This window comes from Prunus mume, linkage group LG5 (genome assembly GCF_029339155.1).
Source record: "Prunus mume cultivar Tortuosa linkage group LG5, ASM2933915v1, whole genome shotgun sequence".
NCBI lineage: Eukaryota > Viridiplantae > Streptophyta > Magnoliopsida > Rosales > Rosaceae > Prunus > Prunus mume.
The window spans coordinates 4,678,654-4,697,935 of NC_142702.1; the positions used below are offsets into that span (position 1 = coordinate 4,678,654).

The 19,282-nt window shown below is 35.8% G+C and overlaps 1 protein-coding gene across 1 annotated transcript; it reads right to left on the bottom strand.

Annotated features, from left to right (window-relative positions):
* Positions 1 to 2,962: 2,962 nt before the first annotated feature.
* On the bottom strand, positions 2,963 to 16,739 carry LOC103330611 (uncharacterized). The gene is made up of 21 exons (XM_008233207.2): positions 16,168 to 16,739; positions 15,932 to 16,061; positions 15,219 to 15,550; positions 13,778 to 13,859; positions 13,360 to 13,675; positions 13,114 to 13,172; positions 11,337 to 11,426; positions 10,628 to 10,719; positions 10,418 to 10,516; positions 10,231 to 10,308; positions 9,395 to 9,479; positions 9,250 to 9,308; positions 9,052 to 9,121; positions 8,812 to 8,903; positions 7,367 to 7,429; positions 7,146 to 7,212; positions 6,436 to 6,642; positions 4,902 to 5,018; positions 4,130 to 4,282; positions 3,807 to 3,954; positions 2,963 to 3,308 (listed from the first exon to the last, which is right to left on the bottom strand). Exons 1-20 carry the CDS (start codon positions 16,602 to 16,604, stop codon positions 3,859 to 3,861), a joined length of 2,724 nt encoding a protein of 907 aa, XP_008231429.2. The 5' UTR covers positions 16,605 to 16,739; the 3' UTR covers positions 2,963 to 3,308; positions 3,807 to 3,858.
* Positions 16,740 to 19,282: the final 2,543 nt, after the last annotated feature.

Consider the following 19,282-nt stretch of genomic DNA (forward strand, 5'->3'; position numbering starts at 1 on the left):
TCTTCAAGTACATTCCACACCACAACAGGAAAATGGTCTTTCCAGCAGTTTCCCAGCTTTCTCAACTTGTAGTTGTTGCCCTAAAATCTGCAGAAAACATCTCCTATCTAGAAACCAAAGGGATGACATATCCCTACGACTGACTAGCCAGCCCATAAAGTGAGAGAAGGTTGGTAACTGTTATGTCACTCCACATTAGACAAGTTCTTTGTTCACATAATTATGTTATAACAAAAATATTACGAACAAGGTTGAAAATATTATAGTCAAAGTAACTGAGGTAGTATTTTACTCATGCATGTCAAATTAAGTTGCATTGTTGGTCAATGTCTGAAGAGGTTGAGGTTGTCCTCGTCCATGCCTTTGGGGAGAGCTTCCAACTTATCACAACCCACGATAGAGATGAATGTCAGGTTGGATGATCTTGTTGGCAACCCTCCTCTCGGGAAGGAAACAAGACTTGTACAATAATCAACTAATAAATATCAAAGATTGGCAAGGTGGCATAGGCCCTCAGGTGAGGATTTAAGATTTAAGATTTGCACAGCGCTCGATTATAATAGCCTCAAAACGAGTGTTACCATGAAAACTTTCAGTTATTGCCTTCATCTGTTCACAATCCCTTATGCAAAGGAATTTAAGTGATCTGGGTAGCTGGCCCCTGGATGATAAGGATGCCAGAGATGGGCACTCGTACATGTCTAATTATTCAAGACTCTTGCATCAAACAAGGAGGAGAAGACAACCCTCTACTTCCTCCTCCTGCTCCACTAATGATTTCAAATTTTGGCACCTGCTTATCTGTATTCTTCTTATACTTGTTGGTAAATGAGATCCTGCAAAATACAGCATAGAATTGCAGAGGTCGATCTTTATTTCTTCAACATAAGGTGGAAAACTAGCTTCTGGAATATAAAATAGACTTGGGCAGTGATTGAAGTGATGTCAGGTGATGCACTTGGAAATTTTGAGAGTTACTTTGAATAACAAACTGCGAAGAGATATCAGGTATGGCATTAATATCTTCACTCTGCCATGAAGATGTCATGTTAGAATCCAGCAACTCTTTAACCTTTCTTAATCAACCTGTCATGAATCCCTCAGTTCGAAGCCTCAACTCTGAAAGTTTTGAAACATAAGAGACTCCAGTAACTCGAAGTCAATCTCACTTTTATTTATACACCACCCCTTTGCAATTATGGACGTTGAATACACAAAGATGCTTATAGTCGGCAATTGAAACTACCAACTGCTCACAATCATGAACCATAAGATTTGTTAATGAATCAAGGTTTTCAGGTAACTTACCATCTAGTCTGGGACATCTATTGATCGAAACGGTTTTCAAACAGGGGTCTAATTCCTTGATCTCCTTCACAAGGATACCATTCCTTCCAATGTTGCATATACCTCAAACTCAAGGGTCTCCAATTGCGGAAAAGACAAGCTTCACTCTCCAATAACTCGAGACCCTCACACTTTCCACTCCAGACATTCTTCTTAAATAAAGCATTTTAGGAGAAGGCAATTGTCCAAGGGTTGGCAAGAATCGACAATCACTACAATTCTCTAACTTTACAAGAACTGCATTAGTGAATAAATGATCTCCTATTCATTTTGAAAATTGCAAACCACCATAACCCTTGATCATGAGCTCTTTGAGATTTCTATGAGGTTTTAACATTTTCAGAACGTCTGATTCCTTTTCAGCTGTGTCACTCCATTCTAGCAGCAATGCATGAAGCCCTTCCGTGACATTTCAATTTGCTTGTCTCGCATCCATTACGTTCTCCAATCTTGAGAGGCAAAATGTCCCTTGAAGATGCAGTAAGGGACCTATCTCTGTTACCATTGACTCACTATCTTTGACCACCACCACAAGATTAGGCAATGCTTGCATGTTAGTCAATTGACTTGGTTACGGAGGCATTCCTTCCAATTTGAATTTTTGAGATGGCGCAAATTAATTAAATTCCTCATGTTTGTAGGCAGTGCCTTCAATTTAGAACAATTTCGCAGTTTTTGTATTATTCATTGATTTCAATCAAGATATGTCACTGTTTAACTCCTCGTCCACGATATACATGCATATAAAAAACACCTATATTGAACCAGATGATCACTTAATTCACAGTGACTTGTTTGAAAAGTTAGGTTACGTTAATGAAGTTTCCGTCATTCATTCAATTTATTAGGCTTTTTAATGCGCTAATAGTGAGACGCTTGCAATTAATATAATCTTCTGGCCTATTCCTGATACTAAAAAACTTTGGCAGTATGCAATTGCCAACGTTCAATGCATGTTGCACAAATATTTCCCAACAATCATCTTCTGATAATATCTTATGAACTTGAGTGGCTCCCATCGTTCTTGCAACTTTAGCATCATGGGTTGTCACAACTAGCTCACTTGCAGGTGCTACAAAACGAAAAGGGAATTGCAATTTCGTCCATAGATTATAGTCACATGTGTTTCAAACATCCTCCTTAATAACAAAAAGCGTTCTAGTTAGCAATGTCTTACTGAGGTTTTCTTGAATTACCTGGCAATACCTTCTCAGAATTGTCTTTGGCTTGTCACCATCTCTTCCAACAATTGAATTATGTTGTAAGAGTGTTTAAGAGAGCTTGCAATGCAATAACAGGATTGAAGACTATCATATAAGAACGTCAATAAGCTACAGCTTTAATGCAATTTGGTGCCCATTTGACATTTCTTATTTGAGTTGATAAGTAATTTTTTAAAATTTTTGGAAAGCCCATCTTGTTTGGTAACTTGTGAAAAAATCACTTATTGTTAAAAATTGCTATGAGAGAACAATATAAAAGAAAGCACTAATGAGGTGCTTTCATTTTTGATTATGCGGGAATAAGTTTCAAAGAGACGTTAGGTTTAATGATTATGCGAGAATCATTTTCTGATTATGCAGGAATCAGTACCAACAACACTTTTAACAAAAAGTTTACCAAACGCCAAACTACTTTCTCTCACAGCAAATCTAATAACGATTATTTTCACATCACAACAATGCTAGACTAGCCCTTAGACTTTTATAAAATAAGGTGAATTTAGATTTAAAATTACAAGCAAATTAAACTAGCTGCTAGTTTCAATCTCTTTTTACTTCTTCGCTGTAATGAGTGAACTGGTTCTTTACATTTGGCTAATCAAACATATATGTTGACTAATTCTACGCAGAAAAGGAAAAAGATTCTCTTCATGAACTCTGTATTGGATGTGAACTTATGGTCATCCAGCAAAAAGCCACCACATTCCGATTGCATACGTTATTGTTGGCTTCATGCTCCTGTAAGTTAAAAGGCAAAGTGTCATATGTTTGCCTATGCACCGAGTGTGTAACTTCACATTTTGTTCAAAGACTCATTAGGCAATAACAATACGAGAAGCAATAGATATCTTCTAGTCAAGAGTTTAATACGTCAAAAAGGTCATCATTAGGTACCCAAAACATAGACCAAAACAGCTATACTACACAGTTTTAAGTAGGTTTTAGAAAAGGCTTAATTGTAGCAATGGTCCCTCAACTATACTTGAAATTACATTTTGGTCACTCAACTCCAAAAATAGTTATAGAGGTCACCCAATTTAGTGGTGTGTTACATCATTGGTCATTCTGTCAAACTCTGTTAAATTTTCTGTCAAAAGTGAGGGTAAATTCGGAAATTCATCCACAACCCTCCCCTTCCTCCATTGCTGCAACCCACGCCTTCCTCCTCTAATTCCTCCCAACCCCAATCCCTCTCTCTGAATTATATGAACCGAGATATGTAAGAGCAGGACTAACCTTGTATAAAACTGTACTGAAAATTCTAATTAGGCAAACACCAAATGAAGTTCTAAACACATAGGGAATCGGATTCGAGTTTTGACTTCACTTGATGAAGGCAAGCTTTAAGATCCTGAAGTTCTTCCATGTCTGAGAAACTCACAGCCTGAGATTACCCAAATGTGTATATTTAGTCAGAATATGTATAGCATAAAAATCCGAATAAATGAAATTACTAGTGATAGAAAATATTTGTATTATACAGCTAAGTAAATAAATGAAAGTAGGAACGGAAATTACAATACTCAAAGTTAACTTTTCTGAAATACCAAGTATCTTGCCTGTTTAATTGTGTTCTTTAGGTGCATCTCTGCTGTAAGCAGTTCACGACGGCTACCAGTAGACGCAGAAATTTCCATATACACCTTACAGAGTTCCAAGGATGATTGAGCAAACTTCTTAAACCGATCTCTATCTTTCCACAAATCAGATCCCTGACAATATATCCTTGTGATTATATAAGCATTATAAAGGGACTATAACTGGTTTTAGATTGGCATTTAATGACAAATAGTAACTATAAATGAAATGGAAAAAGGAAATATCTAAAGCAAAATAATAAATAGAAAACTCATCATGTTATATTCATCACAGTTTGCAATGAGCCCCTGAACCAATGAGTGATGAATTTATCACATATTTTTAAACTTCATTTTTCTACAAATATTTGTTACTTATGTTCAAAACCCACATGCTACTCAAACTGTTGACTTTTATGATGTTCAAAATGGCGAGATCTAATAAAGGATGATGCCAATGCACATGCCTCACTCATGACACGGATGGTACAATGGGACAGTTTTAATAGTTGGTTTATATTCAACATTAGATTGAAAATTAATCAGTAAAGGGAGAATGAGATAACCACTACTTGCAAAGATACTGCAAGTCCCTAACAACTGCCCCGCACATGTGTAGAAATACTCTCAGCATTACTAGCACATCTATAAACCAATTTTCAAAAGATTAAGAAAACAAAAATTATAAAGCACTAAAAAAGTAATCATAATGGTAAATAAAAACTTAAAACTAGGAAGTCACTGCTAGAGATACCTGGTATGATCTAACTTGCTTTAATAAAGCTTCAGAGCACATTGTAAGGTCTCCTTTCATTCTGTGCCACCTTGCATACAAACCCCAAATATCTGCTCCATTTCCACTTCGAACTATCTACAAAAAGAAAGAAAGGAAAATATTGCATGCAACTTATTACTTTACCCCCAACCAAAAAAGACATTACTTTTTAGGTAAATATACTGAAAAGACACCAAGAGGCTTCACCATTTGATTGGCACATTCCATCCAACATATAAATATTAGAACAATGCCCAGAAATTTCTTATTAGTAAAGTTACACATATAGAGAGAGAGTATGGAGTGATCTGACATTTTTGGTAACAATTAAGATCCTCATGATGAACTGTCCGTTTAGTTGATACATACGGATGACTAAACGATCTCCACTTTGATTGATTTTTTGCAGAGATGATCTTTAAATGGTAATTTAGAAAATGAATGATTCCAATTATGACATGTGTATGGTGAGGATTTGTTAATCACAACGTGAGGGGGATGGGGTGGACAAGGAGGTACACACCCTTGGGTGCCCCTAAGTATTGTCCACCCTCTGTAGCAGGCTACCCTAACCATACTCATAATTGCAAAAAATAAATAGATAAACATTTTAAACCCTAAATGATAAGCCATAACTAAGTTAACCTATGTTAAAATATAAATAATAAAAATTTGTTGGCCCACATCCTTCCTTAAGCTTCTGAGAATAATAGAAAACTAACAAAATCAGAGTAGACCCTTCAGTTCAAATCTATGTAAATCAACCACCCAATAGTTGGTCAACATTTTTTTTTATACCAAGAAATCCGCCAAGCAGCTTCGCGGACAAAGCTTTGAAACAGGGACACCCCACCGAACCCTACAATCTTTGGGAGGCAGGAAACACTAACAAATAGCAAGATAGGTACCTTTGGGATTTTCGAACCTCAGACCACATGGAATCAAAACATGGGCCTTACCATTAGTTGGTCTACATCATAAAATAGGGCCCGTTTGATAATCATCTCAATTTTAGTTTTTAATTTTCATTTTTTGTGCTAGAGTATAGAGGAAAATGAGAGTGAGGATAAGATTGAGAGAGAGGATGAGAGGGGAGGATGAAAACAAAAACTTGAATGTGAAAACAATTTGAAATAGATTTCAGTTTTTAGTCTTTGTTTTCACTTTTGTTACTCCTCCCTTCCATCATATCCTCTCATCTTCCCTCTCAATCCCATCTTCACTCTCATTCTCACTTCCATTCTCACTCTTTTTCCTCTATACTATAGCACAAAAAATGAAAACTAAAAACTAAAATTGAAACGGTTATCAAATGGGCCATAAGCTTTTGAAAATAGTGCTAGACCAAAACAATAATCAATAAACACATGCAGCAGTCTAATAATAAGCATGGGAAATGATCAATCAGTACGGGGCAACTGGTTACTGTTCATTTTAGTTGAAAATCTACTGTAAAAATATAGGTCAGGGAAGCATAAGCAAACAAAAGGAAATGATAATAACGAAATCATACCTGCTGTAGAACTTTTCCAAGGAACTCTACTAAGTGCTCAGTTTCCCGAAATTTTCCCACCTCAGTGGAACAGTTATCTTCATCCGTCATATCTGGAGTCATATGTGAAGCCCTTATTTCGACTTCAGCCACAATTCTTTCCAATAATTCAGCATCGATTCTTTTATTATTAGTAATATCCAACACCATCCGTGCAGCTTCTAGACCCTATAAGAAAAAATAAATAGTAAGAACAGCTGAAAACTAATACTTAATGATGGGCACAACCAGTCCACGTGAAGAAGATTGAAAGTGATAAAGGATATAACAATGGAATGCCCTAAGGTAGGTGATCTCAAGCAATGTGGACCTGATCAATGAAGATCTGCCAAATGACCAAGTGTTTCAAATTTACTAGGCTTTTTTCTGTTAATTTTCTTTTACAGTTCACGAATGTTGATCTGAAGCAGTGAACGTGTAGACATTTGGACCTTATAAATGAAGATCTGCAATATAACTCTAGAAAAGACCAAGGGTTTCAAATTTACTAGTTTTTTTTTTTTTTAAAATTAATTTTTCTTTCCAGTTCATCAATGTCCTTTGCCATGCTCCAAATCAAAGGCAAGGTTTCCACATCACTTTACAAACCAAATCTAAGCCTACCAAGACAAGTTTACATTGTGAGCTGTCACATGTGAAAATAAATATGCTACTGAGACGAAGGCACTTACCTGACCAACATTGCCAACATCTACGGCAACATGGCTGTAGTTCTCCCACAGTTGCCAGCTGTTTCGTCTGTAATCAGTCATGTTCAGTCATTACATAATCCAAACTGTCAACAACAAATATAAAGTTCTGAAAAGGGGGGTGGGGGGTTGGCGGGGGTGGCACATGCGAGAGAGAGAGAGAGAGAGAGAGAGAGAATTTAGTCAATGGAGGAAGACAGAACTTGAATTTCAGAGCTTCTCTAAATGCAATGAAGGATTCTTTACTCTTCTTTTTTATCATATGCCTGCATAATTGGAAAAGCAAGAAACAAAAATTAGTTGAATTGATTTTCCAAAATAATAATTAATAACTAAGACATCATGACCACTCTATTATTTGCATTCGAAAATTGTATATTCATACAAGAAGAAGAAAAAAATTCAAACTGACTAATAATATGACTCCACATATATTCATCATAAATTATTCATTCAAACTGTTTAGTAGTTACTGAAATATGACTAAATGTGTGGGGTTCGGGGAAGCGCGCCTCAACCTTGTGGGGCTGTCTGGTTCACTCTGTTTTCTGGAACAATTGGATGGAGCGTAATAGGAGAATTTTTGAAGACTACAAGGGAGTGGGAGTGAGTGATTTGTGGGATAGAGTTAAGTACTGGGCAGCTTTGTGGGCTTCTGTTACTGAAGATTTTAAAGATTATTCTGTTTCTACTATCTTGAGGGATATGGCAGCAGTGGTTATGTGAGGGTTGGGGGGTGTGTTGTTTCAGTGGTTTTTTGGCTTTGTTCCTCCCTGTTAGTTTGGGAGGGGTTGGTGTTGTGTTTCTTTGTGTGTTGGTGTTGTTCTCCAGTTGTGGTTGTCTTATCCACCTCCATGTTCTTTTGCTTTATAAATTTCGTTTCTTCTCAAAAAAAAAAAGACTAAATGTGAAACAAATTTTTACTTGTAATAATTTAATGAGGACTCTATTCGTTGAACTGAAGAACATGTATTTACTTTAATATAAACCAAAAAAGAAAATAACAACCTAAGTTTAGAATATGATTTGGTTACTGTTTGTTTGTTTATTTCACATCAAAAAATAGTATATTACTGTGTGAACTACACTGAATAACATCACATCGGTCTTGCAAGTGTGTTGTTAATTTTATCTAACAAGTATAAGACATGGTTATTATAAGAAAAGATGTTTGTACTGTGGTGGTTAGGCCCCTCACCAAAGAGGAAGGCATTTGTCAATTTGAATCCCTAAACCTTAAAATCTAACTATTGGACACTATTGCAAGGAAAAAGTAAGGCTAGCGGAAACTATTGGACACATTGGTAATCCAACTAATGCAAAATATTGTGGAACAACAGAATTTTGACAGAAATAGCTAAAATTCTATGAGATAATGGCAATACTTTACCAATATTTTCTAGTTTTTAGACTCTTTCACAGACATAGCTGAAACCCCCATTAAAATCAAGAAGTCTAATTCCAAGATAAGAATGTACGTAAAATATAACTCAAAAGCTCAAATGGGTTTCGGCACCCAGTGCCACCAGAAGCCAAAAAAAAAACACTCAAAATATTATCACAATATTGAGAGATGAACAAACAAACAAAAGAAATGAGGAATATTCAGAGAGGACATGCAAGACAAAGTAAGGGGAAGAAAGCATACAAACAAGCAATATTATTCCATGCCTCCCCATTTTCAGGATCAAGTTGAACAGCCCGAGTAAAAGCATCCAATGCCTTTTCAGTATCCCTAGCCTGTATATCATCTCAGCAATAAGCTTAACACTTGTTAGAAGGAATAAAGATAAAAAGGCAGTATACAGCACGACTCTCCTCATTTCCATACATCATGCAACCTATAAAATGAATAATAATGCAACATATCATGGATCACACAAGTTACCTTCAACGCAGCAGCCCCAAGTGCAAACCAGCCATCGGGATACAGAGAATTCAAGGCCATTGCAGACTCCCTGGAATATGGAATGCAGAATGTGATTGTGCATCTAAATCAATTATGAAATATAAAGATTATCAAATAAACAAATGATATATTTGATATGAGTGAGACGAGGAGGAAGGCTTTACACGAAAAAAGTACCATAGGGTTTTTGATTTTTCATAGTCCCCTCTATTGTATGCACTGCGAGCAAGAGACCGCTATCAAGTAGAAAAAAATAACATTAAAAATCTGTGAAAGATGACTCAGAATGTCTTTTCATAAGGAATGAGTTTCAGGACATAACCTTGGCTCGAGCTGATCTATCATTTGAAACTTCCAGGGCTTTTTCAAAGCAGGCATCATCATTAGTAACATCACCCAATGAGCACCTAGAAATTATTTTAGGAGTTCACTCTTAAAATTATTATGTCATGTATTATACGTTTTAAAATGCAGTAGGGCATGCATGGAGACAGCAATAGTGGGGATAAATAAAAAGAAGCTTCAGAGCCATCATATTGAAATAGAGATTCAAGACAAACAAATATGAACACAATAATTGTGTCCTAAATTAGTACTAAATTAAAAATAATAAATAAATAAATAAATTATAGTCGTGCTACTCTTGGTTATATTTTTAATCTGAAACTGGGCATGTTCCGTTGGTTTCAAGTTCTGTAAGACTATATAAATGGCTTGATGCATCTCAATATGCTGCCAAAAAAAAATTTGAGACATGGAAATTGAGTCCAGAAAATGTGACGTTGAAGGCCTTGTCAATTTTCATAATCAGATAACAGGTTGTTAACAAACAATGCACGAAGATTAAGAGGGCAAACATAAAATATCTCATATTTTGTACATGGACTGATAAATAGGTTCAGACTTGAACGGAAGACCTCTCTCTCATATTCAAACACGCCGACTAATAAGGAAAATACTCATAGATAAATCTACTAGTAGTTCACTTTGAATAAGGGTAATATCAAAACCTGCATTTATTTTGAGGATATCAGCACTCAATATAACTTTTACAAGTTGAATGGATTAGAAGAGACCGCATGATAAATTTAACTAACATGTGAAAATAAGGTTTCTTGGTAAGTTAAAACAATTAACAAAAGAAAACCTAACACATACCATAACCTGGAGTCATTGGGTGTTTCAGAAAGTCGTGTCTTGATCAGTTCAACAGCTGCTGCTTTCTTCTGCAATAGGCTGTTTTCATATAGTACATCACATGAGACTCCATTTGGCAACAAATGGTGATAAATAAAAATGAAATAAGAGGATTCGATTTTTCCATAACCATTATGTGTCATCATACCGGTAGCAGAATATAAGATTATCCCATAACTCTAAATCCTCAAAAGTTTTAACCGCCTCTCCTATAAGACCACAGCCAACTAAAAGTTCACCATACTCCCTAAAATGAATCCAAAATAGACAAGAACAAGAAATGTCAATAAGAAACAACAGATAGAAGAATATAGAAAACCACAATAAAATTCCTCATCAATGTAAGATGAAGATATACTTCCGCAGGGCAGGAATGGTAGGAATTTGAACGCCATAGCAGAAAAGAATCCTTTCCGCCACTCCTGGAGAAGGGTCATAGATACCCTGAACCTGAAATATAAAAAAACATTGCTGCTGTAAAACAAACTCTCAATAAGTAAATGGGTTAACTGAAATACAAGAGCTCGAAAATAAAATGATCACGAGAAGCAGATATCAAAACAGTGCTCATTTCTAAATAATATAAAATAAACAAAGCTATTATACATCTAACAATGGTAGTAAGTCTACATCTGGCATCAGAGAAATTAAGTAACCACTTCAGACGACGAGACCAAGTTCATAATCCTTTTTAGCATCAGTAAATAGTAAAATTGCATGCCAAAGCCAGCTTCTGCCTCTACATAATAGTGTGTTCATGTGGTTATACTATATGTGTATGAAGTGCATATATATTTATAATTGGATCAATTTTGCATGAGATTTACCTAACTTGTCCTTAGAAAGAGTGTTTTAACTAATGTAAAACTTGATTCACCGTCATGTCTTGTGTTTTAACATTTTTCAGCTACCAATTAACATGGAAATATGAGACTTAAAAAGGAAATGCATGGATCGTGTGAGCAGGATCCATTTAGAAAACTGGAGGAAAAAGATTCTGATCGAGAAGAACAGAAATTATGCCAAAGAAAAAGTTCAAAATCTTAAGAAAAGATGCTACGTAATACCAATTTTTCCATCATCAGCAATGCACGTTCCTTTGTGTGACTACGTGTTGACTCCCACCGAATCCGTAGGATGTCACAGAAACATCGTATCTGATGCAAAGAAAAGAAATTTATCACATTAAATAATTTCAAAATTAAGGAAATCTAGGTTAACAATATATCAATCTCACTGAAGAGTCCACAGTACAAAAATCTCTCCTCTCCTCCCTCCCTCCCTCTCTCTCTCATCTCTCATCTCTCATCTCTTGTGTCAATGTGTGCAATAACCTAATTAGAGAGAAGCAGAGTGCTTTGGGAGGTTCAGCCCTATCCTATTAGATACAAAAGATGTGTCGTTGATCATAAAAGTAGCTTATGGACACTCTCAAGGTGCAATAATTAAGATATGATCCATTCCATGGGCTGAAATACATAGTTTTGGGATACTGAAATTGTTTGTTTGATGGAGTGACCTTAGTAAGTTCAAAAGGAGTAGGTTCCCAGCCAGAACACAGAATTAGTAGTGAGAAAAATATTTGGCCCCTTGGTAACTTATGCCAGATACATGAAGACTTGAAAGTACAAAAGCAAAAATATAAATTAAGGTCATGTGGTATGGACTCTGGACCTGATGCAGACAAATGGCATTAGAGAAGCCTTATCTCAGTGCGAGTTGGGTCATGAAAGACATTCACAGGGTACAGTATAGCCATTACTTGTTGAGTATAGGAGCCCACAAAGGACAATGCAAAATCTTATGAAATTATTAGAGCTTGTGGAAAGCGGGGATCTATAATTTATCAGAGACTGTCAAAAGTTTTCAAACAATATTTTCGTGAAATACAATCCTTGTATGAAATTTATGAAGTACAAGGAAGAAACAGGATTTGAAGGTTTCACCAATTATTATGGGAAAACATGACAATGGATGTAGAAAGTGGCAAGTCAAATTATAAAACTTCTCTCAGCTCTTTTTGCATAGTTGAAAGAGGTATAAAAGATTGAAATGCAAATGCAAGGTTCAAGAATTAACATAATGATAAACAAGAAATCAAGGACAAGTTCTAGGCATACAGTGGACTCCATTGCAGTTCACTTCTTGGAGTTTTATGAAGAAATGTTTCAGCAGGAGTCATCAGAAATGTATATCTAAAAGAGGGTTTATGACCTTTTCAGATTGTCATAGTTCAAGGTCTTGTACTTGTATATCTACATAGTCTAGAAAGCTACGATACTGCCTATATATGGCAAAGGACTCTGACAGGAACGTACGTCACTTTGTCAGGAACTCTCCCTTTGAAAACCCACCACAAAATGTAGGAACACCGATGAGGGAAGCTTAAATTATATGTTTTTTTACTCTCCCCCCCATATGTTCATATTTTATTCTATATTATATGTTTTTTTATATAAAAAAATTCGCTTTGTAGGGCAGAATGGTTTCCTTTCTTTTTAAAAAAAAAAAAAAAAAATCCTTTCATTCTCGATAGTCGAAGTCTTAACATGAACGGTGTCTTTGACATTATTATTTGTTTGCTGTTGTTAACAGTTAACAGAGATTTATCTGTTAGTGCAGCATGTTTAAGCTGGTTCAGTTGGCGCTTGGAAGACTTCCAAAAGACTATTGGCTTACCAACCAGAATAGTTTCATTTCTAACAATATAAGAGATAAGTCATCGAACTTTTACGATTTGTTGAACACTGAAATTCTTAAACTGTTATCAGAAAGAATGATTCAATAAAAATGGAAAGTATATTGAAATTCAAAAACCATACAATGTTGTGACTTTATACTTACAATAAAGTATGACGACTGCTGAGAATTAATTGCCTCTATGTAAGGAGCCATTTCCCATCCTGAAACAGAGATTGGGTTGCTGAGACATCAAAGACTATAGACTCAACCATATGTAGTAAGAAAGTTATTGTGCTCCAATAATAAAATTGAAGAAAAAATAGTAGACATTATGTTCTGTTAATGCCCTGCTTGAATATTGTGAATATGGGTAACATTACTAAATATGTATAGATCAAGAAAACTTACTTTGCATTTCATCATGTCGTGTACCCTTCTCAATTAGAAGGCATTTAGCCAGGATCAGTGCCTGATGGACTGCACTCAAAGGAACAGCAGCAGTACCACCAACTTGAATGCCTTCTGAAATAATTCCAGAATTGCTATCATTCCCTAACAATTTTGGGGTCATCAATATGTCAGAGACCTCATAGGTTTCAGATGGATGCAGATTGCCAATGCTAGAATTGTTTGTCTGGGAGCCAGGGCTTTCTGCGAGGCAGCTACCACTGCTGTTCGAAGAAGTTGGGTTTGCTAAAAGTACCATTTGTGCCTTTGGTTCTACCTTTAGGAAAAAAATGATATGTAAAGCTAAGAAGTAGTTTTGATATTTAAAGAACAGAAATAATAAAATTCTTTTTACATGCATTCAAGTTTCAACATTTACCTGATGTACAGTACGGAAGCCAAGAACACCTGTAACAGAAAGCTGAAGACCAGCTGCTGCTTCAGCTGATTCAAAATGTAGCCTGATACCATAAAGGAGCCACAGCAAATAAAATGAAATAACGGAAGTAAAAGAAAAACTTAATCAGCATCCAAATAAAGACTCCAATTATAGAATATTTATTAAAAAAAACCAATATACAATGGAATTAAAAAATAAAATAAAATAAAAGCAAGTGAAAACGTTCAGCCAAACGCGCACACACACACACACACCATTTATGTTTAAAAAACATGGAGACACAAAACAACTTTATGGTGCAAAAAAAAAAAAATCCCTGAATGTTGAATTTATTTGATAATAATACTGGAATTAAAACTATCCTTAACAACTTTTAGTTTTCACCAACCTCTCTCCATACCACAAAAAAAAATAAAAAAGGAACTGCATAAACTTTAAACTTATATATGTTAGGTTTTACATAAACTATCGTTTCATTATTTCATGAAACGAGGATCATAGCTTGACACTCACCTAGTTAGGCTTTACTACCATATTGATAGCTATTATAATCACTGCTCACTGTAAAGACCAGCAACTTTGGACATCAACTGAGAATCAGTTTTTGAACTCTAGAGAGCTTTCTACGGGAAAAGGCAAAAATATTGAGGTATTGCAGCATGTAGGCAAACTTTTGGGTGGCTTGGTTAGAAAGGACAGGTGGAATGTTTGAAGGAAAATTGAGGGAGGAGCAGAATCCTGCACTTTCAGGCTTCTCTCTTGAATTTTATGTGCATCATGTTGTTGTGTAATTGTGTGTGATTAGAAGGTTAGAATTGCTCTTTTGCTTTGTTGGTGGACTACATGTCCACTGTTCAACAATAATGGTTATTTCACTAACTTTATGCTTTTGAAGCCTTTGTATAAAATTAAATTAAATAAAGAAAGAAAAAAGAGTTCTCTGACCAATGCAGATAAAAGTACAATTTCCTTGATTATTTATTCAAAGTACTAAATTTAACCATATGTATATACATCAGAGCAGGTAACAAATTTAGATCAAAGTAAACCAATGAAACATAGTATGACAGGAAGATGAAAACTTCTACTAATTAGTGACCTTCCATGGAAGTGAAATATTGAAAATTTCACTTGCTTATTTTAGCAAACCAAAAAAAAAAAAAAAAGCTCAAGTGCTTGTAGTCCAGTGGAGGAATTAAAAAGAAACATCAGTTAAACTTTATTTGGAAACAAGTTAGACCTTTCACAGCATACATTATATATAATGACATATTAATACGATCATTAATAAGATGGTTTCTTTATAGGAGATTATTATTCACTAATAAGATGGTTTTTTTTAAATGCTATTTCTAATAAGATGTTTAGTAGGAGCATACTAACCAAAATGCCAACAACAAAAATATCCTTGACAACTCACCTGCATGAATCAACTCTTGCATAGGTGTATTCCATTATTCCAGCTTCCAGATAAATCATTGAGACAAGTGACGAACCCTCATCATTACGTAAATTGTTACCCCAATAAGTTGTTACTTTCTCCAAAGTGCCAAAATGATTCAAAGTTTCACTCGTAAAGACTTGCAAAAGATTGAACAGAGAAGAAGACCGGTCATCAAGAATTCTTTGATGAAGAAGGATGATCCTAATGAGCCACCATGAAATGCTCCTAATTCCATATGTAGAAGGCAAACTTCCGTCAAATAACAAATCTTTCATCTTCATGGCCAGCATCTTCGCATAAACTATATACTACAAAACAACACCAATTCACATATCAAAGTGCGATTTTGTAAAACAACTAAAAATAACAATCTTTCAGAAATTCTTGTCAGTAAGAATCTAAGACTAACAATACCAAAGCAATAAAATTTAATTTCAGATGAGATACAAAACACATACACACACATGTACAGCCAGAATTTGAACATATAGTTACTTATAATTATAAGTTAGGAAAGACGCAACTAAACCAAGCTCATAATTTGCGTGAACTTTCAAAGAAGTCATCGCACACAGGAAATAGGCAAAATTGATACAGAAATGAAAATTTCTGGGCCTATATTAAGAAAACAGTCCAAGCATAAATTAATTGGCAAAATGTAACAATCCCAAAAATAGAAAAGGCAGTACCTGAATATTGGATAACTTTCCAAGCAAGTCAGACCCAGCAGCCATAAGCTGATTACCCGCCCAATTCTCCCACTCATCACATTGAGGCACTTCCAGTGGCAGAGGACACTTTGGCAACCCCTCCAACGGTCTAAATTTCCAAGTTCCCAAAATTTAAAATTAACCCCAAAAAAAATAATCAATTAAATTTTTTTTTATTTAACTCAAGTTTTTTTCTTTTTAGCTTTTGAACTTACCCAGTCAAGTTACATTGAGCAAAACCGAACAAGGCAGCCACGGCAATGCACAGAACCACGATGACTCTGTAGGCCTTGTCCTTGCCACTATCATTCTCTTCTTCTTCGCATTCCTTGGATATAAACGACTCAACTCGGTCCAGCAACTCGGAGTACACTCTGTCAGCGCACTCCGCCGAGTCTCCGAGCGAGTCAGACTCGGCGAGTTTGAAAACGGCGCGGTTTACGTCGGGGGAGGTGAGGGCTCGGAGGTAGTGGCCCGACTCGATGGAAGTTAAGAGGTCGTTGATTAGAGGGTGGAGGTGGTGGGTGGGATGGGCATGATCGGACGGTTGGGGATGGGGTGAGTGATCGGACGCCGGAGACTGCAGGGTGCAGCGGAGGAGACGCAGCTCGTACCCGCGGAGGATTGAAAGTTCCGGTAACGTTTCGGACATTTTGTGAACTAGTTAGTGACGGAGTGCGAATGTAGGGTTTAAGTGAGGTAGAAGGGATTTTGGGTTTTAGAGTGTAGTTATGATTGCGTGGGGTAGGGTGCATCATAAGAAGCATGGATGATAAATTTCTGACGTAAGTGATGTTAGAACACTTCCACCCCAAAAGATAAGGACAAGGGCAAGGTGAAGGCAAGCCAGTTTATTCTTATTTATGTGAATAGTAGCGTACGTCTTTTTGTTTTCACCCCAAAGGGCAAGGGCAAGGGCAAGGGCTTCATTTTAATTTATTTTCTATTTTTATATTTAAACTATTAATTTTGATAAGATTATCAGTTGTCACATGTTACTATTTATTATAAAATTTTCATCCCAAATTTTAGATAAAATTTTCGGATAAGATTTTCAGATAAAATTTTAGGATTCAATTTTCGAATAAGATTTTCGGTTGCCACATGTCCATATTTATTATAAAATTCACATCTCACTCATCATACAATTGAAATACTGACTCACTCATCATACAATTGAAATACTCCCGATCCTCATAATTCGACACAATAGAGTATAAGGATGACTCAATCATTGGCGAAGGTGGTTCCACCGGATCATGACGTAGGGGAGTATTTTCTTTTGGAGGAAATAATAGTGCCATTATTTCCTCCAAGAAACGCACCACGGGAACCGATTGCGGACATTGTTCACTTGAGGAGCCATGTGCAATGGTTTTCTTCACACAACTGAACGAACCACGTGTGGTGAATTTTGAACAATTCTTCACAATGTCCCAACATTAGAGATTTTTGAATCATTTATTACCTTGGCCAATGGCACAAAACTACATTTGTGCTTGAAGAATCTATTAAAAAAATAAAATTGGAAATCCAAGAAAATATAATTAAAAAATATGACATTAAATTGAATAAAACGACAATTAGAAATTTGTAACCTCATCACCAAGATTTTCATCACTTCGAACCATTTCCCTCGCTTTTGCCAACGCATCTCTCCATTTCCCTAACTCTTTATTCAAAAATATTCACCTAGTAGCCAAGGCCATTTTCGTCAGGGTCGAACCCGATCTTTCACAAAATTCTTCATAAATTTTTCTCCACATATGAGAGAAGTTCATCTCATTGCCCGTGATCAGGCAATGACCAACTTTGACCCAACACTCAGAAAACAAAATATCTTCAACGGTTGTCCACGTGCCTCCAGCTTCAATGGAAGAGGCCATTTATTTTTTGACACAAATGGAATTTAGTGAAGGAGAAAAATATTTGGTGTGGAAAGTGAAAAATATTTGAAGGAGAAGAATTTGTATGAAGATTTGTTGCGAAAAGTGAAAAATATTGGTAGGTATTTATAGAAAAAAAAATTCAGAATTTTTTGGTATTTTTAAAAAATACCTAAGCAGAAAAATTTTTGGTGTGGAAAGTGAAAAATATTTGAAGGAGAAGAATTTGTATGAAGATTTGTTATGGAAAGTGAATTATATTGGTAGGTATTTATAGAAAAAAAATTCAGAATATTTTTGGTATTATTTTGCAATTTTTTTAGGCAAAAGGCAAAAAAAGCTCACCCATTGGATTTCTCGGAGTGTCCGGGAAGCGGCACGTGGATTCTTCCGTTGGTTTCATCAAGGCACTAATGTTAGCGTGGCGTCACAATAATGTCGCGACCTTGAGCCACTACTCGACCATTCTTGCACGTGGGCTTGCCGGGTTGGTGGGTCCCACCCTTGCACTGGACCTTACGCTGGAGAGGTTTTTGGTCCTGAGGCCCCCTTTTGCCTGCCCTCCCCCCTTGTAGTGGAAGTGCTCTTAGATTTTATTCTTACGAAAATTTTAAAATAAAATATAAATTCAATTTTCTTTTTTTTAAGAACAAGATTTCATTCATGCCATCTCCAAGTGAGGAGGGATATATTTATCCCTCAAAAAAATAATTTTATAAGAATAGTGTCATGCTACATTTAAATATTTTAATAATTTTTAGTATATTATGTAAATTTATTAGTTAATTTAATTAAACTACTATTTATATTATATTTAAAATACATTTTAGAAGAGAAAAATATTTTGGGATAAGATTTTTTACATCCATGTGTTGGCAATGGGATGACTACATTGGTGGAGATTCCAACAATAAGGAGGTTGACCCAAATAGGTCAAGGAGAGCTCTTGCTAGTCTTCTGTGTTTGCAACTAAATACTAATAATAATTGACAATACATTGTCATGTACAAGACTTCGTCTTGTTTTAAAAACAACTTTGGTGTTCGTAACAAATAATAATTGACAATACATGGTCATGTTCAAGTGACGTTAGTTGGGCCCCATCCAAATATTTAACCCAGGGTGGCGAAAGGGCCACATGTGGCCCTCAATTTAGGAATTGGCCATATGTGTAGCCCTCCTATTTTTGTAACCCTTTGTGTAGCCCACTCTTGGAGATGAGTTTTGGGGATTTAGGGCTATAATTTAAAAATTGGCCCTCACTTAGAGATGGTCTCATAAACCAAAACGGCATACAAAGACCACTGTGACCTCGTTAAAACCTTCCAAGGAAAACTACATAGGACAAACCACAGGGTAGGAAAGAGTACTACGCATGCCATGGACTAACAAGAGAGTCTGACACAGGCCACTTTGGACGGCTACAAAGAACCCAAAATAAACA